The sequence below is a fragment of the Zootoca vivipara genome, chromosome 1 (assembly GCF_965207765.1).
Source record: "Zootoca vivipara chromosome 1, rZooViv2.hap1.1, whole genome shotgun sequence".
NCBI lineage: Eukaryota > Metazoa > Chordata > Lepidosauria > Squamata > Lacertidae > Zootoca > Zootoca vivipara.
The window spans coordinates 75,885,887-75,908,599 of NC_142582.1; the positions used below are offsets into that span (position 1 = coordinate 75,885,887).

The 22,713-nt window shown below is 41.8% G+C and overlaps 2 protein-coding genes across 4 annotated transcripts in view; both read right to left on the reverse strand.

The window, feature by feature from the left end:
• Nucleotides 1-4,839, reverse strand: part of NELL1 (neural EGFL like 1) — a 376,722-nt gene extending 371,883 nt beyond the window's left edge. For all 3 annotated transcript variants that reach the window (XM_035117446.3, XM_060275202.2, XM_035117428.3), the window contains exon 1: nt 1,529-4,839. In XM_035117446.3, coding sequence (XP_034973337.2) covers nt 1,529-1,577 — 49 coding nt within the window. In that variant the 5' untranslated portion in view covers nt 1,578-4,839. The remainder of the gene's footprint in view (nt 1-1,528) is intronic.
• Nucleotides 4,840-15,819: 10,980 nt separating this feature from the next.
• The window catches only part of SLC6A5 (solute carrier family 6 member 5), a 61,577-nt gene continuing 54,683 nt past the window's right edge, over nt 15,820-22,713 (reverse strand). Inside the window, exons 14-15 of the mRNA XM_088668274.1 lie at nt 19,204-19,371; nt 15,820-17,222 (exon numbers count right to left, since the gene is read on the reverse strand). Coding sequence (XP_088524400.1) covers nt 17,067-17,222; nt 19,204-19,371 — 324 coding nt within the window. The 3' untranslated portion in view covers nt 15,820-17,066. The remainder of the gene's footprint in view (nt 17,223-19,203; nt 19,372-22,713) is intronic.

Below are 22,713 nucleotides of genomic sequence, written 5' to 3' on the forward strand. Positions count from 1 at the left end.
CTAGTTTAAAGCCTATAAAATAGAAATAATAATCAAAATGAGCAAGTGAACTCATCTTCGGGAAGCAACAGAAAGTTAATGTCCAGAACGTTTAAAGCAAAATAAAAGAAAAGGCACTCAGCTGGAAAGGGGAACAGGGAGATTTCTCACTGAGAACAAGACTTAGAAAAGCAAGACCACTTGTCATACACACAGCGCCCTGAACTGTTAGTAGCCGATTAATGGTGGCTGTTTTCTTTCTTTCATCAAGGCCATTGTGATGAGCTAGGATCACTGCATCCGATTTCAATATCTCCAGCTGATCTTATCCTTGAGCGTTTTCCCTCCCTATATTTTATCCCCCTCCTGGATCAGACATAACAGTTTCAGTGAAAAGCCAAGCTAACTGCATGTCCGTGGCTGAGAAGACAATAAAAGAGTGTCACCCATGTGCAAAGCCCAGAAACAGGCACTCCCGCTTTTCTGGGAGGAGAAATCCCTGGCGGAATAACGCTCATCTTAAAACGCACAAGCACACACTCTCGTTGTCTTGCGAGCCTCGGCAAGGAGATTATCTACCTCTGGCAGGTAGAAGTCACCTGCTTTTTTCAGCGTGCTCACAGGAGGGGATGAATGAATCTTAAACTGGTGCTTGCGTTATATGAACAAATCAATTTACAAATCATAAAAGGCTTGACAAAGGGAATCAGAAAGCTGGGGTGGGGGGACGTTGTGGGTCTGGGGTTTGCAGTAACGACTGATAAACGTAAGCAGCTTGCTCAGCTGCCTCTCCTTCCACCGCTCGCCGCCGCTGCTACCAAAGCGGTCCGGTGCCTCCTAAAACAGATTGGCTGGGGTGGGGCTTAAGCAGGACTTGCAAGGTCCTAAGAGAGCTTCTGCCATTGCAATGCAAAGTTTCCGAGTTCCGCCTCGCAAGCCGCGGCAAAAAAGGGGAAAGGCGGTTAGATGGGGCAGGTGGCGGCGCCCTGGGATCGCGGGTCTCCTTCTGGACCTCCAAGGTAGCCAGCGACACTATCGAGATCTCTTTTCCTCCCACTTTCCAGCCCTTGGGCTTTTGCTCCCACCTCCCAAAAAGCCACAATCCATAACGGTCGCTTTTCAGCACAAAATCGATTACCTTAAAGATAAAACACCCCACCCCTTTCCCCGCTGTCCCCTTGATCCTCGCCGTCATTCACTCACACACAGCTCCGGTTTCTGCGCTAACTCGCAGCTGGAGGGCTAGAGCAAGAATAGTCCCCGGTCCCACTTTTTAAAAAGAGAGGAAGAGAGAGCGAGCACCTAAGGGGAAGAGATCGACTCCTCCACAATGCCAACTAGCTGTCTATTGTCTTTGCAACAGATACACCGAACGCGTGAGCGAGGATTATTTCCTATTAATATATTCTCCTCCGTAATGACCCCCGTGCCCGTCGCGAGCAGCGCCTTTGCAGCTGCTTCGCACCTCCCTTTCCGTGGAAGGCTGCTGGGGCGGGGATGCCCACCCCCCAAAAAAAAAAATCTCCGTCCGCCACCCCTTCTGCCTTACCTGTTCTCGCAGCTGCCAGGCAAACCCAAACGCCTACAATTACATCCATCTGGGCTGGTCGCGCTGTATTCCCCGTTGAGATCCCCAGCGCACGGCAGAGCCTGGCTCTAGCACTCTTCTGAGCTGCGGAGCCTCCAAACTTGAAGCGCTCGTTTTGCCAGGGCTTCGAATAGAAAGAGAGATGGGGCGGAAAGGGGAGGAGGGGAGGAAGAGAGCGAGAGACAGCGGCACACAACCAGCGGCCAGAGCTGCTACCCTGGAAGAGCCCACGTGTTCTCGGGGGTGATCCCTACTCTGGTTGCCTTTCCCCCGCGGAGCTCCGCGGCGCACGCCCAGCCTGACGCTCAATCTTTGTTCAGCTCTTTCTCCTCCGCCGCCCCCGCCGCCTCCAGTTGCCTCCGCCTGCCGCCAGGAGAGTGGCACCGTGAGCTCATCGCTTGAGCGGATCCCCCTCTTGGTGCCTAATGGATCAGTCTGAAGCACTACCAACCCCCTCTAAAGAGGGAGGCAAAGGCATCTTCTGAAAGAACCTGTGCAAGTGAACAGGAAGGGAGGCTGTCCAGGGAGCCGTGCAACTTACTCCGAAAGCGAGAGAGAGAAGGGAGTCTCTGCTACTGCTGCTGCTGCTATAATTCGTCTTGCGTGATAAATAAGGGCGCTTCGACGACAGGGGGAGAACAAAACAGTAACGCTTTATTCGGGTTAATTGATAGGGCTCCCAGCCCCGCTGTCTCCCTTTACAGCCATGTGTTTATACACCTGCCAAATGAGGACACGCCATACGTCTGATAAAGTAGTAGAATCTGGACTACGAAATGCGATAGTCCAAGACGTTTTGTTTTCCCTGTCTGCCTGCCCCTGGGAATATACCTAAGAACTATCGGAGGACGGGGGGAGGGGGGCGGAGAGTCGGCTTGAATGTCTGGATCCTCCTGCCAAGTAGCAGGGAGCATTTTCCTGCCTGCCCGTCATCTGCTGCTGAGCGGTAACATAGCTGCCTGTATCCATCCAGCCACTGACACCATTTAGAAATAGTGACTAATAACAGATATGCAGTGAAAGAATGCAAACAGATAACATTTTAACCCGGAGATGGGGGGACCTACACCTCCCCAAAGGTGGTTGGATTACAGTTCACATCTCCCCAACCATTGGGCATGCTGGCCTGGGGCTGATGAGAATTGGACTCCAGCCACACTTCCCTGCTTTGACCTCCTCGGTTTCTTGGCCCTATTCATGTTTACTCAGAAGTAAGCCACATAGGGTTAAATGGGACTTATTCTCAACCATGTGTATGTGGGCATGCATCCTGCTGTGACTTATTAATCAAAATTCAGCAAACAGTGCCATGATCAGTTTGGCACAACTGTGTCCCATTGACTTAAGCAAGAATTGTGTGTGCACAGAAGTTGTAACCAGTAACTTGTAACCACAGAGTATGTAACCCTGCTCAGCAGCAGCAGGGCTGTAAGCAAGCTTTCTGTAGAGGTTCAAATAAGAGAATTCATGCAGTGTGTTCCTAAGCACAGAAGTAAATTCTTTTAAGATCAATTGAGCTTAACGGATCCATTGTTCTTAACAGATCCATTGAACTAAACACCTATTAAGTAAGCTTAGCATTTGCAGTCTTAGGAGGCAGGGAAGCCGCAATGAAAACACTTCTCCACCATCCAAAACCACAAGCAATTTTGATACCAGAGGAGCTATGGTATACAGCTAACTGTTAAAATTTGTCATTTTCTTGCATTATTAGCAGCACTTTTGTGTGATTCAGAATAGCCTAGATCAATAATATGTGGAGAATGAAAATATGGCACACAATGTAAGCATATTCTTCCTGCACTCTACCTGTTGTGCTCGTTCTACAACAGCTGGTTCTGTTTGCATATAGCTGGAATACAGAACATGGAAATCACAACCTTCAAGTTTTTTTTTCAGCCTTTGTATTCTGAGGAATTTTTCAGATTTACAAATAAAATAGGAGCATTAGTTTCTTGGCATATATTCCAAATTCTACACCACATAGTTTGACTTTAAATAATTGGTTTGGCAGCCCTAACTAAAACTGACACTTTGCTTCCAATGCAGAGCAAAATAACTAAAATGAGTTTGTTTTTTTAAAAGGCGGGAAAGAAACAAAGATTTTATGAAACACGAAAATCCAATTTACAAGCAGTACATTATGCAAATGCTTGTGAATTCATTAATATCACCGTGAATCCATTGATATCACAGTGACAAGGAGTCCTGCAAACCTAAAGCCAACTTTGCAAACTGAAAGTTGCTGGGAATTGCACTATGCATTGGATAAAATTCGTCATATTCAAAGTTTGCGGCAGATTCTCATATGAATGCTAGTAGTAGCAGTATGTTTTGAGTTTCAGAAGATGGGCTTGGAATTTATCTTAAGCATTTATATCAAACCCTTCAGCATTAACATTTCCAATCCAATTAAAAGACTTATTTGTGTTCCTTGCCCACCTTGCCTCAAATGACAGGGAAACCTGGAGAAGGGCCTCAGAAGAAAATCTTAATTGTGGAAAGACAACTTGCCCACAGTTCCTAAACTTTCTTTATAGTGCACACCTGCAGAAGAGGGGGAAATATGGTGTCATGTGCACTCCCATGTCACACAGGGAGGCCCAAAAGGCCTGGCCAACACTCTCTGTGAACCGATTATGCACCTTGGAACATGCACAGAATCGTCCTCAACAGGCAAGCATGTAAGAAGGTAGAGAGTCTAAAAACTGCTGAGCAAAAGCTTCACTGCATGAGCTTTTCTTTCAGACCAGCACCTCAAGTTTGGTCTAAATCAGGCATCCCCAAACTGCGGCCCTCCAGATGTTTTGGCCTACAACTCCCATGATCCCTAGCTAACAGGACCAGTGGTCGGGGAAGATGGGAACTGTAGTCCAAAACATCTGGAGGGCCAAAGTTTGGGGATGCCTGGTCTAAATCATGTTGGGGGTGGGCTTTGCATGCACACACCTCTACAGTTTGAGTTGAAGTGAATGCCCATGACTATAGCAAAATGGTTACTGTTTATACTGTTTATAGTTTATACTGTTTCCTGTGCCTGCTTTCCTCTCAGGTTTCTGCCTCTTCTACCTCACCATCAGTCCCTTGGCGTGTGTTCCTCCTCGGACCTTTTCTATTTATCCATGTACAATACAGAAAATGAAGACAAAGCCAAGCCTGGTGCTCCTGTCCACCATGGCATTTGGTTTCTGACCCCGAGTTCACCCGTGCTTTCCCCCCTCCTCCATAGCAAATTTAGCAGTGAAAATCCATCTCCTTACCTCAGCAGCTCTTTTGAGAGACCCCTCTTGAAAGTATTTCACCAGGTGTTGCCTTTCTCATCATAGTTTGCAATAATGGGAGAAACTGCACCTGGTGGAATTTTCCTTCCTGGGCTTCTCTTAAAGGCACAGGTGCCTTATCAAGTTTCGTTCTGTCAGCTGTAAGTTCCCCAGGGTTGTCTGGCCCTGAAAATTCTCTGATTTTGCCACCTTTTCCTGGCCATCATCCTGTAGTCTTCAGGACAGGCTGATGTAAAGAAATTAAGAGGGGAAGATGCCCCCCCCACCAGTTTATCTCCTTATTAGGAGAAGCTTCACTAGTTCAATTCCCCCACCCCAAGCCTAGTGTTAAAGGTAGAGGAACAATATTCATCGACTGAGTGGGAAGTCAAGGAACAATACTTGTTCGCAGTCCTTCACAATCCTATCCCTGTTGAGGGTTGCCTTGTGGAAATCAGTGCTGGGGAAAGCAGCATCTATGTAGTTACACATTTCAGCCAGTCATGAGGCAAAACATTAGGGTTGCCAGACTCAATAGAGGACATGACTTCTGTGCCTTTAATTGCCCTGCTCTCTTTTGAGTCTGGAAACCTTAAAGAGAAACCAGCTTGGAAATTAAACAAAGGGTCTGCTGGTTTCTCTTTAAGGTTTCCAGACTCAAAAGAGAGCAGGGCGATTAAAGGCACAGAAGTCCTGTCCTCTATTGAGTCTGGCAACCCTACAAAACATCCCTGTCAGGAAAATATGGCAAAGAGATCTCTAAGCATCCACTTATTGGGGGTGTTGCAGCAGTGGACTTCCTTCACTAGGTGGTTGGACTAGGTGACTTCTAGAGACCATCCAGCCTCTTGATTCTATCTTTGTATGACATTTGTGGATCGCCTCACCTCTCCATGTCTCACTGGTTTGGTTTACTTAGCCCCCATTTTATATTCTCTGTGTAATGGAACTGCTGGTCTGCTGAGCTAGGATTCTACAGAGGCCAGTATCAATTGTATACATTTGAATGTATGTTCCCCCCCCAAACAAACTGGAAAAGACTTATGATGTCCACAACAACTGAAGTCATAATGTGATGGTTTCAAAAGTCACAGTGCAAGGCGGGGAAGAGGAACATAGGAAGCTGCCTTTACCAAGTCAGGCCAATTTATTTATTTCATAAAATTTATATACCACTTGATTGTAGGAAAAGCCTCAAAGCCATTAATGAATCCGACTCAATAGTGTCCTCATTGACTGAAAGTGTTTATCCTGGAGTTCAGATAGGAATCTTTGCCAGCCTTAACTCAATATTCCTTGGGATCTTTTGCATTCAAAGCTCTAAATACTTCACTGAGTTATTATACCAAGTCAGGCCATTGGTCCAACTGGTTTCATATTGTTTACACTAACATGCAGCACTTTACAAGGTTTTTTGGGTTTTTTATTTTGGCATTAGCCAGGGTCTTTCCTAACCCTCCCTGAAAATACAAGAGACAGAACCTGGGGTCTTCTGTGTGCAACACTCATGAGCTCTGGCCCTCCCCTTAAATCCTTATTTAAAAGTGTGTTTTTACACTAGTGGGTGGAAGTCCCACTAGTGTTTGATTATACTGACTTGAGTGGTAAATCAACCCCTAAGCATTGTGTGATTTAGCAGGTTAGGGAGGGTTGGGCTTCATTTGGAGAGACCCGGGTTCAAATTTCCATTTGGCCATTAGTGTACTAGGTGACTTTGGTCGTTGTGACTGTGTACAAATTACTAATCTGAAACGCAGCAATGTCATTCCTTTTCGCAATTCAAATCGAAGTTGGTTTTGAGGGAAATGCATCAAAATGTAGTATTTCATAAGAAATGGCAGGATAGTTGTAGGATAGATATATGGATTGTGGCTAATATCATGTGTACACCACTTCTCAAACCAATAGTGGGAGTGCACTGGACGCCAAGTAAATAGGAGTGTATACACAGCCTGTGTCTGAGTGTCACCAACAAAGTTTTTGCATGCTATGGATTATTATTGTCCCCATTCTCTCTCATACCTACCAAAAGGAAATGATTTTTTTTTCAGTGAAAGGAACTCTCCAGGGAAAGCCTTTTAACTTGGGATAAAAAAAAGGCTGGCTGCAGGAATCATACATGTGTCACTGTCTCCTCAGTGTCAACCAGCACTTTTTTGCTGGTTGATATATTTAGCTACTCTTAAGGTGCCATCGTAGCCGTGGACACCTTAATGCTCATTTTAAAAAATCATGAAGAGATTTATCATATATAATAACATCCATTAATCCCTCTCAAGTGCCCCCTTCTGATGAAAAAAGTCCTAGACAGTTTAGAGCCACATTTTTCTCTGCCAGTCATCAACCTGCTATTTGTCTTCCTTTTATCACTGTCAGTGATTCATAAGATAAGAAAGTGGGTCTCATTAAAAGAGGTGACAGGGAAAGCTGTTTGTCCTGCTAAATAATCCCATGCGGCATCTAATCCTCAGGTGTGTGGTGCTGAGGGACAAAGAGCTTTAAAGCAAGGACTGTAACACACACACACACACACACACACACACACACACACACTGTATAGCATTGTGCATGGCTCTGGCAGGGGGGAAATTGGCTGCATTAAACTTGTGTTTAGTATTCCAGAATCAGGTAATGTTTTGTAATCCTAGTTGCTTAACTTGGGGTCAATTCTGACATAAGAATTCTCAAGCATGATAAACGTTTAGAGCAAAATTAATTAAAAAACAACAATAGAATGTTCCCTAAACCTTGTACCTAGTCAACATGTTTCTTGCTTCCAAAATTTATGACACTGGGAGTTCTTTCCACATTCAATATATATCACACCTGAAACCAGATTTAGAAAACAAATACAATTCACTATATTGTTTATATTCTATACTAGAAATATAAGATGGCTTATCCAAGCATAGATGTATTCCTGGCTGCAATGGAAACTAAAATATTGTTACATGCATGAAGGGATGACTACCATACTCATCCTTTCTATTTACTGTGTTGTTGTGTTCTCTCCTGGAATGCTGGTTGCTGTTACAAAATAGATTAATATGCCCCAAGTTTAAATAGAAAGAAAAATGTCTCATCATCAGACTTTTCTCAGATTATGTAATGTAAAATCCATTCCTTGATCTAGACCAGGCATCCCCAAACTTCGGCCCTCCAGGTGTTTTGGACTACAATTCCCACCAGCCTTGACCACTGGTCCTGTTAGCTAGGAATCATGGGAGTTGTAGGCCAAAACATCTGGAGGGCCACAGTTTGGGAATGCCTGATCTAGACCAAGATTTCAGAAGACTGCGGTTCAAGTACAGGGCAGTCCATCCCAGCACTCACAGCAGCTTCATAGGAACATATGAATTGCTTGTTTAATCAGGCCAGCACTCTGCCCAATTCCAAGCAACTGGTATTTGGGAACATAATGGAGGTAGAGCATAGCCACTGTAGCTAGTGGTCATTAGAGGGAGACAAAGCAAGGGGAATTCTGAAATGAATGACACTAGTCTAGAAGGGAAAAACTATAGCTAATTTTGTTATTTATTTCCAAAATTTATAGGCCAGTTCAACACAAAAATCACAGATAAGAACATAAAATAGGCCCAGTACAACTTACTTAAAATGCCTTCTGTAACAGAAAGGTCTTCGACAAGCTCCTCGAGTTGAACAGGGAGGGGACCTGTCTGATCTCAGCTGGGAGTTCCACAGAATTGTGCCCATATTAATAAATGCACAGCTTCTGCTGGGGACAAGCCAAGTGTCTGAGCCATCAAGGACCACTAACAGAGAGTCCCTGAAGATCTGTGATTGGGGAAGGATATAAGGAATCAGGTGGTCCTTAGCTCAAGGATACCATGCAGTTGCTGAGGGCCTCACAAATTAATGCAAAATCCTAAACCCAGTAATGTGTGGGCAGCCACTGTCTGTAGGACAAATAAGAGAAAACTGCCTCCTTCTTCCAATGGGAGGTTTCATTGACTCTCTGTCCCTTATCTCAACAGCAGGAGCCCTTCCATTTGCAGAAGCGCCACTCTGGATCCAACCTTCTAAATTTCGCTGAAACCAGAACAATTTTGTCACTATATTAAAGTTTGCGCATTAAACTTAGGGTTCATCCATACTTCTGCTTGTCCCACGATTCTGAGGTACAGGTCTGAGAGGTTTTTCTTTTGTCCCATTGCTTTCCCTGGGAAAACATGCTGTTTCCTGCTGAATCTAGACAAACATCAATTGGGTTTTCTGTGGATTGACATCTCACCAAAAGAAAGCAGATTAAGCACTATGGTTTCAATGAGATATTACCGTAGTTATGTATGGTCTTGGAATTTGTTCAAATTGGCATGATTGCAGCACTGCTTCGACACTCTTTGACTAACTGAACTGTGCAATTTAGATTATGCTAAGCATGTTTAGTCAGGCAAAAAACATGCTGAGTTCTATGGGTTTCGATCCAAAGAAAGTGTGCTTCGTATTGCAGTTTCTCTGTCTTGTCCTCCACGAATGGACCTCCATCCCAAATGTCTTTTCCTTCCTCTATTTTTTTTAATATTCTGTATGATTGATTTAATGCAATAAAAGGATTTAAACAAATCCAATCAGTCATTTGATAAGTAATTAATTATTCAAAGTGCTGCAGAGCATCCTAATCGTTAAGACTCTAACCATCTAATTGATATTTGCTCCTGCATCTGTGCAATAAATTGTATTCCCCTAAGAGAGCTGGATCATTTTTGTTTTTTCGGTCACCACTCAAGTTTCCTAGCAAGCACATAGAATCATCTAGTAGACACAGAAATGATTCATATTTTTTAAACACTGCACATTTATTTAGGTTCCTTTTTTTCCTGAACTCATACATTAGAGGATAGATTCTAATTTGTAACATCAGAATATAATAAGCAAATATATAATACAGTAAATTGCATTTATACACATAAATACAAAATTTGAGGTAGGGCCTCAAGAATAATGATTTATTAAATGAATAATGTATAGTATATCATCATAGGTGCTATATAAGATAGATAGATATATAAGATATGCATCCTTTGAAACATATTTTTTTTTCCATTAGCTTATACATGGAGAAAATATAATGTCCTGATTAGGGTACATATCTTTATCCATAGGCAGCAGTACCCCTATAGAATGCCTGTAGTATTTATGACATTACGCAAGTAATTAAGAATTAACCTATTCCATGATAGGTCCACAATAAAGTGCCTAAAAGACACAAAATACACTATATACTCTAGGTGATGGACAACAATATATTCTAGTCAAACACTAATTTTATTCCTAACAATGAAATACACCTATAAGGCAAATGGTTACCTGAAGATGTATTTAAAACATGGCGGGCAAAATCATACTATTGCAAGCAATAAGGTCCAGCCCAGCTTTCACATTTTAAATTCAGCCCATCGAAAGCACACACTCACTCTCTTTCTTTGGTTATTAGCTGCCTGGTGGTGACACAAAGGCAGAAACCATAAATACATTTAATACATTTTTCTCCCCTTCTTCTTAAACCTACAGTGGAATGCTAAGTTCCAGGCAGTTCAATAGGCACAGTTTATTATGTGCCAAAGTTTAGCTACAGGCTAGGAAAACAAAGTCACATAAACACATTGTGGCTAGTGGCAGCATTTAAGGATTTCTGACTGAAACACTTACTGGGAGCAGCCCAGCAAACACCACCACTGTACATCCTGGGTCTTGAGTGGCGGTAAGATCTCATTCAAGTCACTTTTAAAAGGGACAGAGGTAGTACAGCAGGAACAACATCTGCTAAATTAACCTCTCCCTGTAGCAAAGGAACACCTGCCAAGCCTGCAACTGAAAGCATTGGCATTCCATTCTCATCTTTCTTCATTTGAGACAAAACCTGCTAAAAGGTGCAGTTTAATAGGAAAGAAAAAACAGCATCTGCATGAAATAAGCAATAATTCTAGTATGAGGCCACTATAAGCCCATAAACCACATAATTGTGCATGTATATAAAAAAAGGTATGAGGGAGGGGAGGGGAGGCTCATTAATGCTAAATGACATTTTATGGCAAAAAGAAACCATAATAAAGAGAAAATGGTTTTTACCCCTAGTGCAGACTAGGCATCCAATCAATGGAGCAGAACCTGATAGAAACAATAACTTGGCTCAAATGAAACATTGGCCTAAACATATTCCAAGCCTTTTTTTCCTAATTAAAGTTCATTTTGTTAAACCCTCCTTTTAGAAACAAAGTGCTGCTATGTTGAACACACAGGTACTCTTTACAGATGACCCTAAGGAATTTTAAGGTGGAATATTTCAGCTTTAAGCATCATTTTAATGTACAATAGTGCATTTGACTTATTCAAAAGTTTGCTTCATTTGTTAGACAAAATGTGCCACAAAGACAATCTACCAATAGATTTTTAGTATTTTCATTTGAAGGTCATCAGTTATATAAATAGATATGTCACTTTTCTGTAAATATGGCTTTCTTTCTTTTTTACTCTTTTACATTTTTTAAAATTACAGTTACTAAAATACTTTAATGTTCAGGAAGTGCTCATAAAATAAGTGCAATAACTACCAGACACTCCAAACAGCTATGGCATGTGCTTGATTATTATATAACCAAGTTTTGTTTTATAGATTAAAACTGAAATACTGTGCTTGATACATTTAAAAAGGGAACAAATGCTTTTGCTCTAATTGAAACGACTAGATCAGTGAAGACTGATTTTCTTTTTAAAAAATTTATAGATTCTGTACCCTAGGCACTAGGCAGAAACTAAAATTAGACTGCTCATGTTCAGCGCCCTCAACTGAAGCTTTCCTTTCAAGAGGATTTTTGCCATCAGATTCAATGGAAAATTACTACCATTTGTAAAATAGGGTGAATTCAAAAATAGTCATTTCCCACAAACCAGTACAAAGCAAGCAAGTAATATTTGTATCCTTCGGCATACATGTGCTCCAGATTACACAAACTGCAGTTCTCCAGACCAGCTGAGTATTTCAGAATAGCTGTATGAATTTCTACAGCATTAAGTGCCAATTTATATGACTTATCAGAGCCATAGTGGCCCTTCAAAATCATCTGAAATGTTTGTACATATTGGCTAGCTGCTTGTGGGCTATAAGCGTTTACAACAAGCAAGATTCTTTCTCTCACACACCCCATACATATTTTTATAGTGATTGCCTTGCCAAATGCTGGATCCTGTGTGTGCTTCTGGTTGTGCACAGCTCACAAAAGCTTTTCAAGATGGTTATATGATTCAACCCTAAGTCTACCAGCCATGTTTTGAGGTCACCAGTTTATTTCAGTTCAGCCAAACATGTCTTAGCAGAAGGACACGTGAAAGGGCTTGGTAAGGCTACAAACCTCCAGGTGCTTGCTCTTGAGCAAGTGTGCAAGAGGGCTGCAACAGGTTTTCTTTTTTAAATGAACTTTTAAAAAATGTGGAATATTAAGACACGGTTCAGTTGAAGTTATTAACCGAACTTGGAAAAATGTAATCACGTGATTAGGTTTTTCAGCATAATCAACGGGATGCAAAATAAAAAAATAAAAAGGTTAACTTTGGCAGGGCTGTGCCCTATCCATTCTAAATTGTAGGAAACCATGGTTACTTTCCACATCAACTGCTGTCATTCAGTTTATTAACCCAAAGTACTAGGCAAGAAGGATTACCTACTTTTTCCCATGAAAACAGTAATACTTGGGCAACACAATAGAAAAGATATTAAGATGCAAAGCTGCCTTATACTGAGTCAGATCATTGGTCCATCTAGCTTTCTGTTGCCTGCTCTAACTTGCCTGCTCTGGTAGTGGCTGTCCAAGAGGATCCCCTGTCTGTCAAGGATGTAGCAAGGGACTTCCTGTATTCAAAGCATGTGAAATAACCCATCCCAAAAGGCTCAGACATATAGGGTATGGTTCTCACTTGCAGGAGAAAATGGGAAGAACTTGTATATTTGGGTTTCTATATCTAAATTACATATCCTATTAGTCTTTAGACTACTATAGCAGTTGTACATACGTTTAATAAAATGTAAAGTAGTGGCATACTTTACTCCAGAAATCTTCAGTTTCCCTCTACAGAAGGCTTACAGAAGGTTTTCAGCTGAAGTTTTCGTTTGATCATAATTTTACTTTGTATGTTGCCTTGAATGCTATTTTAGAAGAGTTAATGATCAGCAAGTTTTTAAAATAATAATAAAATGTTGCAGAAATAAAATCTGTACACCAACATTCAGTACAGTATATGGATTTGGACTGGGTTACAAAAACAAAGTTAACAGGAAGATAAACAGAACACAATATAAAATTATCCTGATATAAACTGGTTTCTTCAAGACAGTACTGGTTGATTTTGTTTCATTTTACCTACCATTCTGTTTCAAACTATTTTGTTTGTAAAAGGCTAATTTCTAACTCATGTTTATGAAATTTATTTTTGCCAAGAGCAACAGGTGGATCTCCAAAACACAGCTCAGACAAGAAATAAATGCCAGAATGTAGCAGTTGCCCACTGAATCATCTGGCAAATGGTTCCAAGCAGCACTGAAATAAGCCAGGTAAACTTGTGGAAGGTTCACAGTCAGCTTTTCAAGCCGGAAGGGAACCAATGAAGACCTCTCTAAGGGCACACACAATATCTTGAAACATCACCCTTTGGAATTAGAGAGACTTCACACATGCCCTATTATTTCATAGGAGCATTTAAAGAGGTTTTCGGCAGATTGTGCTTATCTAACTGATAAAGGGATGGGGCAGGCAGAATATTTAAAAATCTATTTTCCATTCCAATTGATGGCAATTTGTGCTTCATGTTGGCTGCCCAAGGACTCATAGTCGTCTTTCAGCAGCAAAGAACTGGCAACACTATTTGCCCCATGGAAGAGAAAGTTCAGCAAAATGATTCTAGGCAGCAATCCAGCCACCATTAAGCACACTGTTATAACTGGTTATTTCTGTGGAAACTGTTTAAGCATGATTTTAAACTGTTCCATTGAAATCAATGGGAAGTACTCAACTGTGGCTGGATCATGCCCAAAGTTTTGTTTATATATGTATGCTACAATCTGAAACATTTTTAACTTTCGAGTAAGGCCCATTGAACTCTGTGAGTATGAGGCTTGCTTCTGAGTAGACACACATAGGATTGCACTTATATATTTTAAAACCCACGTTAAGGTTTATGTCATTTTAGTTTCCATTTTAAAAACTTCCCCACCCACCCGACAGGATGAAAACGGCACACCTACAAAACACAGTTTTTAACTTAAGATTTACCTGAGACCCTGTAATGTGAAGACAGGCAAAACGAAAGATATGATATAAACAGTCCCCTGAAAGAAAGTACAATTAGATTGGCTACTACAAACACTAGGAGGGGGAAAGAAACAGGCAAAACTACTCTAAAACTCACCATCTCTACACTGGTTGCTAAGATATTTTATAGGGACATATAACAGCACTAGTACACACTACAGGAACACCAATCACTTTTAAAAAACCTCATATATGCATGTATAGGATACAAGAGGATACTAAAGGTTACAGTTTTGCCAATTATTTAAGACATATTTTTCTCCCTCATGTATAGTGCATATACAATACAAACAAGGGATATTTCTATGGCATTTGTTGAATGTATTCTTACAAGCTCTATTTTCAATCTAGTTGTTAGGTTTAAAACTACTTTAAGATTAATACTTGTACACCACTGCACATGTTGCAGCGTAATGCTATGGGGTGTACTTTGTGCAGTAACACATTTATGGGTGGCATGTCCAAGAAACACAATTCTCGCTCTTTCTCGTTTTAGACTGTCCCTATACCACTGCAACTTGTGGTGGTGGTGGTTAATGGCATATGAGTTTGGAATAACTGTGGATTGAGAGGAGGGGTATAAAAGCAAAGTATGTACACCTCAAGGTGGTTGTTTTGAGGAAGAATTTGTCTTTGAAAAGTTACGTGTTGTATATAGTAATAATTATTTTACAGTTAATAATAGCAACAATTTTATAGACTAAATTCAGGGTTCGGGTACTTCACTCGCCCTGCTGGCTGAAAGAGAAGAATACATCGAAAGGCTGTATAAATAACTTTGTAAGAAAATAGCAGGGGCAAAAGACACAGATGATCTACAGAGCTAAACGCTAACAACTGTTTTCTATGTAGAAGCTACGATATACATACTATTGTAAGAATATAAAATTAGGCACAAATTATGCGATGGCTTCTTGAGAAGGAGAGAGTGTGAACGGAAGAGTGGAAAGCACGGAAAACATATCTGAGACAAACCTAAAATGAGGACTTGCATTTTCTTCCCTCTCTTCAGTTTGCCAAAATGATTAAGATATTTCAAAATACTAAGAACTGAGGCATTTTGATGAAACAGAAATAAAAACCTAGTAGAGTATTAATTGAAATGCATGAAATTAATTAAGACAGGGGTGCCCATCTGCCTCAGTCTGGCACTCTCTTGCATCAGATTTCAAAACAGAGATACAGCTTTGTGTCCTACATTATTCAACATCATGCTCTTATTTTATTTTACACACACACACCTTTAAAAGAGCCTGAAAGGCTCATTAATCTCTCTCCACACCAATGCCAAGTATCATATTATATTAGTGCACTATATTGAAAGGCTGTCTCCTTGTATGCGTTACAAAGCAGCTCTGCTAGTGCCAATGTAACTAGCAGCCACTGAATGGAAGACATGTTGGCAGAATCAGTGGGCTGTATTCAGCTCCTATGGTGCAAATGCTGGAAGATTCAATTCAAACTGAGGGGAGTCTTTCAACTTTTGTATCTGGCATCACCGAGGTAGGAATCTAGCCCCATATGTTGCATACTAACTCTCAGCTGCATCCTGCAATTTTAAATTGTTTCATACAACCAACTCCAGCTTGTGTGTGAAGCAGAATAACTGGAGGATGAGGGGAAAGAGGGCCATAATTCAGAGAGCACATGTTTTTGTGTATTATATTCCAGGTTTTTGTTGTTGTTTACAAACCTCAGAATGTTCATTAAAAGAGATCTCAGGTTGAGAAAGACTTTGGCCCGACTGGGTCTAAGATAGCAAGTTTCAGGGCTGCCCGCATGTCAGGTTTGGTAAGGAACAGGATCAATAGGCCACTAGCCTGACTCTTCTCCTAGCTATATATCCAGTTATGGCCAGGGCAGTCTCGAGCAGGTCGGGCGCCCTGGCGCTGAGGGGCGGAGATTGCTCCGGCGCCCCTGCCCTCACAGGGCGCAGCATGGCTTCCACGTGGCTTCGCCGCACAGCGCCCCGCCTACCGGCCCGGCACCCCGCACCACCAGGACTCTACCTAGAGCTGGCCCTGGTTATGGCCACACATTCCATTAAGATAATAGGGTGGTTGTAGGCTGGGGCAAATAGATATGAAAAGGATTTGCCAAAATGGCAGCCCAACCACTTAGTTGTAGTACTGTATTCCAATAATTTTACATATTAAGACACTTGGTCCAGAGATGGTTCCCAGGCCTAATTTAATGTCCTTTAAAATCAATTACCACAGAGCAGGAAAACAAATTGTTGTGATTCTGACACACTCAGGCAAACCTAGTAAATTTTCCCCGCCATTTTAGCCCCTATATTTACCGGTTTTTGCAGGTCATGAAAGTAGGCCATGGGTACTTCTGTTCTAGATGGTTGTTTTGGTAACACATTCACTTTTTTGTGTGTGAAAACCAACAGTAAGATGGCAGCCATGGATGTATCTGCCCAGCACAACATATAGTTGCCAACCCACTTGTCTGTCAGCAAAACTAAACCAGAGGCAGTGCTCATGGTGTTCCCAGATGGTGCCAGCAACCTGTATCCCACTCATATGACTGCAGCAGAACAAAAACTATTTGTGTGATAAAGTAGGATTGGCCCAGCGCTCACGGAAGCAATTTCCCAAAGCAACTGACTGATTGTCACTGTTTCACAATGAATGTATGTCTGGGCACCACTGTGTGTCAAAACCAAACCCAGTACTTAAAGTGGTCTATCTAGTTCTTTACTACAAGCATGCAACGGTATATCTTACTTTCTAAGCAACCACTTTCAGGCACTGTGAGGAGGAAAGGGGACAATGAGAAAGAAAGAAAGAAAGAAAGAAAGAAAGAAAGAAAGAAAGAAAGAAAGAAAGAAAGAAAGAAAGAAAGAAAGAAAAGAAAAGAAAGATAAAAGGAATGGGCTGTACAACATAGCCACAAGTGGGGGAATTACTAGCACTGGGTCTCCAGTTCAATATCTTTCGGTGGCAGTTTAAGTCCAAGGGAAGACGTTCCCAGTGGGTCTATCATATTCTGGTATCGTTCACCACGGTGTTTAGCCAGAAATGGTCCCCAATCTGGCTGTGGAGAGCAGACCAACTTGAGCCTCTAGAATTTGCAGGAGGGAGGGAGAATTTAAAAAGTTACAGAAAGCAGATCAGGATTAATGATATGTTAATTACGCTGCACAGTAATATCACAATACCCTGTTTGTTTTCCACAAGGCTAATAGAAAAAAGTATTCAGGTTTTAATTATCGGCCTTCCGCATCTTGTCTCTCTCCTGTGTCCCCAAAATCAGGCACATGAAAACAATTCACAATCACAGACACCCATCACCAAATTCACACACCAAAGGACATGTGCTCAGTTATTTAGCCCAATCATCTAAGCAGTAGGTTGCTGCATGAAGATAATTGGATTTTTGTTTAGCAAATTTCCCCAAAGTATACAGATGACCAAAAAGTAATACAGTGCCAGGACTATGCAAATATTTTAATTATCAGATCACAAATTATGTTAGTACTATGTGTGGAGGGGAAACAATGGGTTAATTCTGCAGAGATGCAGACAATTAAAGACTGAAGTAATTGTTAAAGATAAATAATTTGACTGGTGAATTTTATATAGAAAAAAGCAAAGAAAAACATATTTATGATGGTTTAAAAGGGAACAATTATATGTTGATTGCCTATTAAAGGGAATCAAGCCCCCATATCAGTTATTTTAATTTCTGCTTAATTACCAGCTTGCAACCTTTGCCTCCCAAATTGACTGTAATGAACTGAGTAACTCCAGATACTGTGCTGAAAATGAAATAACTGCTTCAGCGAAATAATTTCCTTTCAGACAAGATGCAATGTTTTGGCACTACTTTGGATAATATTATTTAAAAGAAGAAGTGATGGCAGGTTTTTTGAATATGCAAGCTACTCGTCTTAAGGTTAGAATTTGATGGACAAAGTTACTGACTTGAGAAAGAAGGGGTGGCAGCCTGAAAAATGCAATAGATTTTGATATAGGTATTAACTCACTTTACAGGTAGTTCAGAAGAATCAAAGCAAAACAATCAACTCCTGTTTTTATTGCTTTGCTGTGTCACTACTTGATAACTCAAAAGCTATGTTTGCTATTTGCTTATTTTGAAAGAAAAGAAATGATAATCCCCAGAAACCGGGCCCTGTCCCCTAAATAAAATTTGCAATTTTATTTATTAGTGCAACAATTATTTGCAATTTTATGTATTATTGAACGCATAGTACTTTCAAGTATTCAAAGCAGTTTACATACCATTTCAACAACAGTTCAGACTGTGGAGTGTCTTGCCTCATCCATTAGGTCTAAAATCTTTCAACTTGACTCCATTATATCAATAGAACAGGCCCTTAAATATTGTTGTGGGCGGTTAGGCTATATGCCTAGCCCTAAACCCTTTCTAATTCCTGGATCCAGCAGAGATTCAATTTTTGGAATAGCCAGGCCAGCTGCTTGGTGAGCTAATGCCCCTCTAAGTATGGGCTGTTAGGGTAACAAAGGAAGAGGCTTTGTACCAGAGAACAAACAGCTGGGCCCCTACCGGTACCTCACCTGGCTGTAAGAAAAAAGGACATGGACCAGAGTTGAAGTGGGTGTTCCTGTGTGTGAGGGGGCTAGAAGCAGGCAGAAACTGGAGAGACAGAGACATGCTTGGTTCTATTTGAATCCAAGGCTGTGACTATGGGAGAAGCAAGGCCTTCTGGGGTGTTAATGTTGTGACCCCCTCCATCGTAGGCTCAGGTTGTCTATATGTGTAAATAAACCAAATCTCATAAAGACATCATAGTCTCCGCTGTCCCTCATTCCATGGAAACCAAACCCTTGGGTAAGGGCCTGGAACCCCAGGAATCTCACACCGCTAGAAGATTTGTGTGCAACAATATATTCTAAGGCAATGTGGACCAACTCCACTCCATCAATGCTGAATCATTATTATGTTAATGGGATGTAATTCTTTTCCTTTTCTAATCACTGTTTTGGAAACTGGTGTAAATATGTGAGAGGCCAACCTTATCCTATATCCTGAAAAATGGAAGATAAGGTGTAAGACTTACCTCAATAAATCTGCCAGGAGCTATGTGCATTTTTATCACAAACATAATGGGAATCCAGATAACAGAACAAGTTAGCATCAACCATGCGAGTACCATAGACCAGCCTGGGTAGTGGTAGCTGCCATAAGTCATGGGTTCCCACTGGTAGAAGCTGAAGCAAAGGATGAACTGGTAAACAACAACAACAACAAAACCGTCAGCAAACACACTTGGATACAAACTGTACGAAATGTATGAGTACATTATACATACACACACAATTTGATTCATTTGAAACACTATGAATTTGTACGTGCACATAAACAGGCCATATCATTATACTACAATAAATATACTTCTATAATCAGATCAGAGCCTCTGTTGTACCAGTGTAAACCTAGCATAATTCCACAGACATCAATGGAATCAAGTTATATTTACATGTGGGAATGAGACCAAAACTTTGTAAAAAACTTTATTATGCAGTCTATTGGCAGTGTAACTGAATGTAATTGTATTATTATTTCATTGCACTTACTGTATATAGAGCAATGCATCTGCTTCTGCTGGTGCATAATTCAGTAACATCTATGAACTGCCTACGTTTACAATAATTTAACACAGAAGGTTTATAACACTGCTGCCATTAATGCATATATTAAAAAATGACAACTCGTGAGATGTACAGTAGATCCATTTAAAAGTAACCTTAACTATTCCTATACAGCAAATGTTAGTCTGAACAAAGACAAAGACAAGAAAGATGCAGGTTGGCTTTCTCCCGGTCTTATGTACAGCACTACAGTGGTACCTCGGTTTATAAACACAATTGGTTCCGGAAGTCTGTTCATAAACTGTTCATAAGCTGAAGCAAACTTTCCCATTGAAAGTAATGGAAAGTGAATTAATCCATTCCAGATGGTCCACGGAGTACTTAAACTGAAGCGTTCATAAACTGAAGCAAACTTTCCCATTGAAAGTAATGGAAAGTGGATGAATCCGTTCCAGATGGGTCCGCGGCGTTCATAAACCGAAAATTCATAAACCGATGTGTTCATAAACCGAGGTTCCACTGTATATGCCTGTTTATCAGTGTGAAAAACTTCCTCTGTTATGAACAGAACTCTACACATGTTACTGTTCCATACTGTATCTTTCTTCCCTTCGGTAGGACAGTGACCTGGGGGTGACTGTGAGCAGAAAAGGGGTAGATTTTGGCTGGTAGAGAAAGAGTTGGGCAGTGCCTTCTCCAACATTTCCTCAGCTTAAAGACACAGCCTCTCTTTGCTGCTTTGTTGTTGTTTTCTAAAGGCGGGGCGGGGGGGGGGGAGAGATACATGCAGCTTCATGTCAACAAAAATGAACGAGACACATTAGGGGACCCGGGATCTTTCCCTGCTGTTGGACAAGGGAAGAAAATGCTATTTTGTTTCCTTTGTAATCCCCTCTACTCCCAAATTATTATTTCTTTTTCTGGTGTTGTTATTCACTTAAACTGATGCTATTACTGCTGAGGACTGCAGGTGGTGAGCAGGCCAGGAGGTGAGGACAAGAACAGCGTTTCTCAACCGCTGTTCCGCGGCACACTAGTGTGCCGCGAGACGCTGGCTGGTGTGCCGCGACGTGCGGCGACGAGAAGGGCAATTTGCATTGTCACGTGCCTGGCGGCCGCCAATTGTCATCACTGACCCGCCGGAAAGCAATATTTCTCCTCCTCTTTCCCAAAGCTCAGTGCAAACGACTGGAGGGTGGTTTTAGAGTCTAGGGAGGCCCCCAAGGAGGCGCGCTCCAGATCTGCCGCCGGCCCCCCTTAAGCCGCATCGAGGTTGCTCCGCCTCCCCTGCCTCCTTCGCCCGTCCTTCGCCATGGCTGCGCGGGGGACGCTGGGCTTCGCGGTCCGGAATTACTCGCAAGCAGCAGCCAAGGTAACCTTTCGCCTTTGAGCCACCCCGCAGCTCCCCTGGAAGTGCGCGCGCCCTTGTAATCCGGGGGCAGGCAGAGCCTTGCCTGGACTGTACCACTTTGGGCCGCGGGAGAATATAGTCAATATAGGGCGGCACAGAGTTAAATTTTTTAACTTTTTTAATGGTGGTGTGCCTTGTGATTTTTTTCATGGAACAAGTGTGCCGTGGCCCAAAAAAGGTTGAGAAACACTGGACAAGAAGGTAGGCAGTGGAGAAGGCAAGCTGCCTCTGCTGGTAGCCTCATTCACTTGCACCCACAAGAGGCAATGGTGGCAGGGAGAAAGGGGGGGGGAGGTCAGTGCCTAGCGGGCACGTGCCAGGCAGCAACTGAGTCAAATGGCAGACACCTTGCAGGTAGGGTTGCCAGACTCAATAGAGGACAGGACTTCTGTGCCTTTAATTGCCCTGCTCTCTTTTGAGTCTGGAAACCTTAAAGAGAAACCAGCAGACCCTTTGTTTAATTTCCAAGCTGGTTTCTCTTTAAGGTTTCCAGACTCAAAAGAGAGCAGGGCAATCAAAGCCACAGAAACCCTGTCCTCTATTGAGTCTGGCAACCCTACTTGCAGGGCTAGATAGAGGGGGCAGCCCTTCAATAAAGCAAATTCAACCTGCTTGTAGTTTTCAGTTTGCTGCCAGTCTGGCTGCAATGTAACCTATCTCTGCCACCAGAACAGGACTCTACACCTACTCAGAATAGAATAGAAGAGGTTGGAGCAAGAAGCATTCATCAGGACACCAACCACTCCTGGTATAATTCATCTCTCTCTCTCTCTCTCTCTCTCTCTCTCTGTGTGTGTGTGTGTGTGTGTGTGTGTGTGTGTATTTCCTACATCACACATAAATCCTGGATCATATGATGCACACACACAACTTGAACTGTGGTGTGGTATAGCTAACCTTGTGGAGAAATCTGTTCTTTGTGTAGGCCATTCTCTGCTTTCCAGCAAATGTAACCCAGTAGAAATATGGATTGTGATCTGAAAATCTGTGTGGCTGGTATTGCTTAGCGGAAGCATATACAATAGCTGAGCCCCTTATATGAGCAGAACATTTTGAAAGGATCTGCACTTTTTTGTTGTTTATAAGATTTCTGAGCCACTCATCAAAAGATTTCAGGGTGGTGTGTGAATGAAATTCAGTTATACAACATACAATTTAAAACTAACAAATAGGCATAACAAAACACAAGAAGGCAAAACAAACAAACATAGCTGCCCACAGAATAGAACTCAATTGCAAAAATCACATATAATATAAAATGCCTGGGCAAGTGGGTAGGTCTTTTCCTAATGAGGTTTCATCCCTGAACTCTTAGGCTCCACCCTGTGGACCATAGCAAGGTACCAGAATTTAGTCCTTTTTTCAATAAGAGGTCAATGCAACATCAGATTTGGACCTTACACAGTCACATCTGATAGGACTTGTGCCCCTAGCTTTAATCTACAGTAGAAATGCTTAAATGTACTGATTTTTAAAACTATTGGATTAATTGTTGTAGTTAGGCTTTCAGTCTGGGAAGAAACAGACTTTCTTCCCAGGTTCTAACACTTGGACATAAAGGGTATAA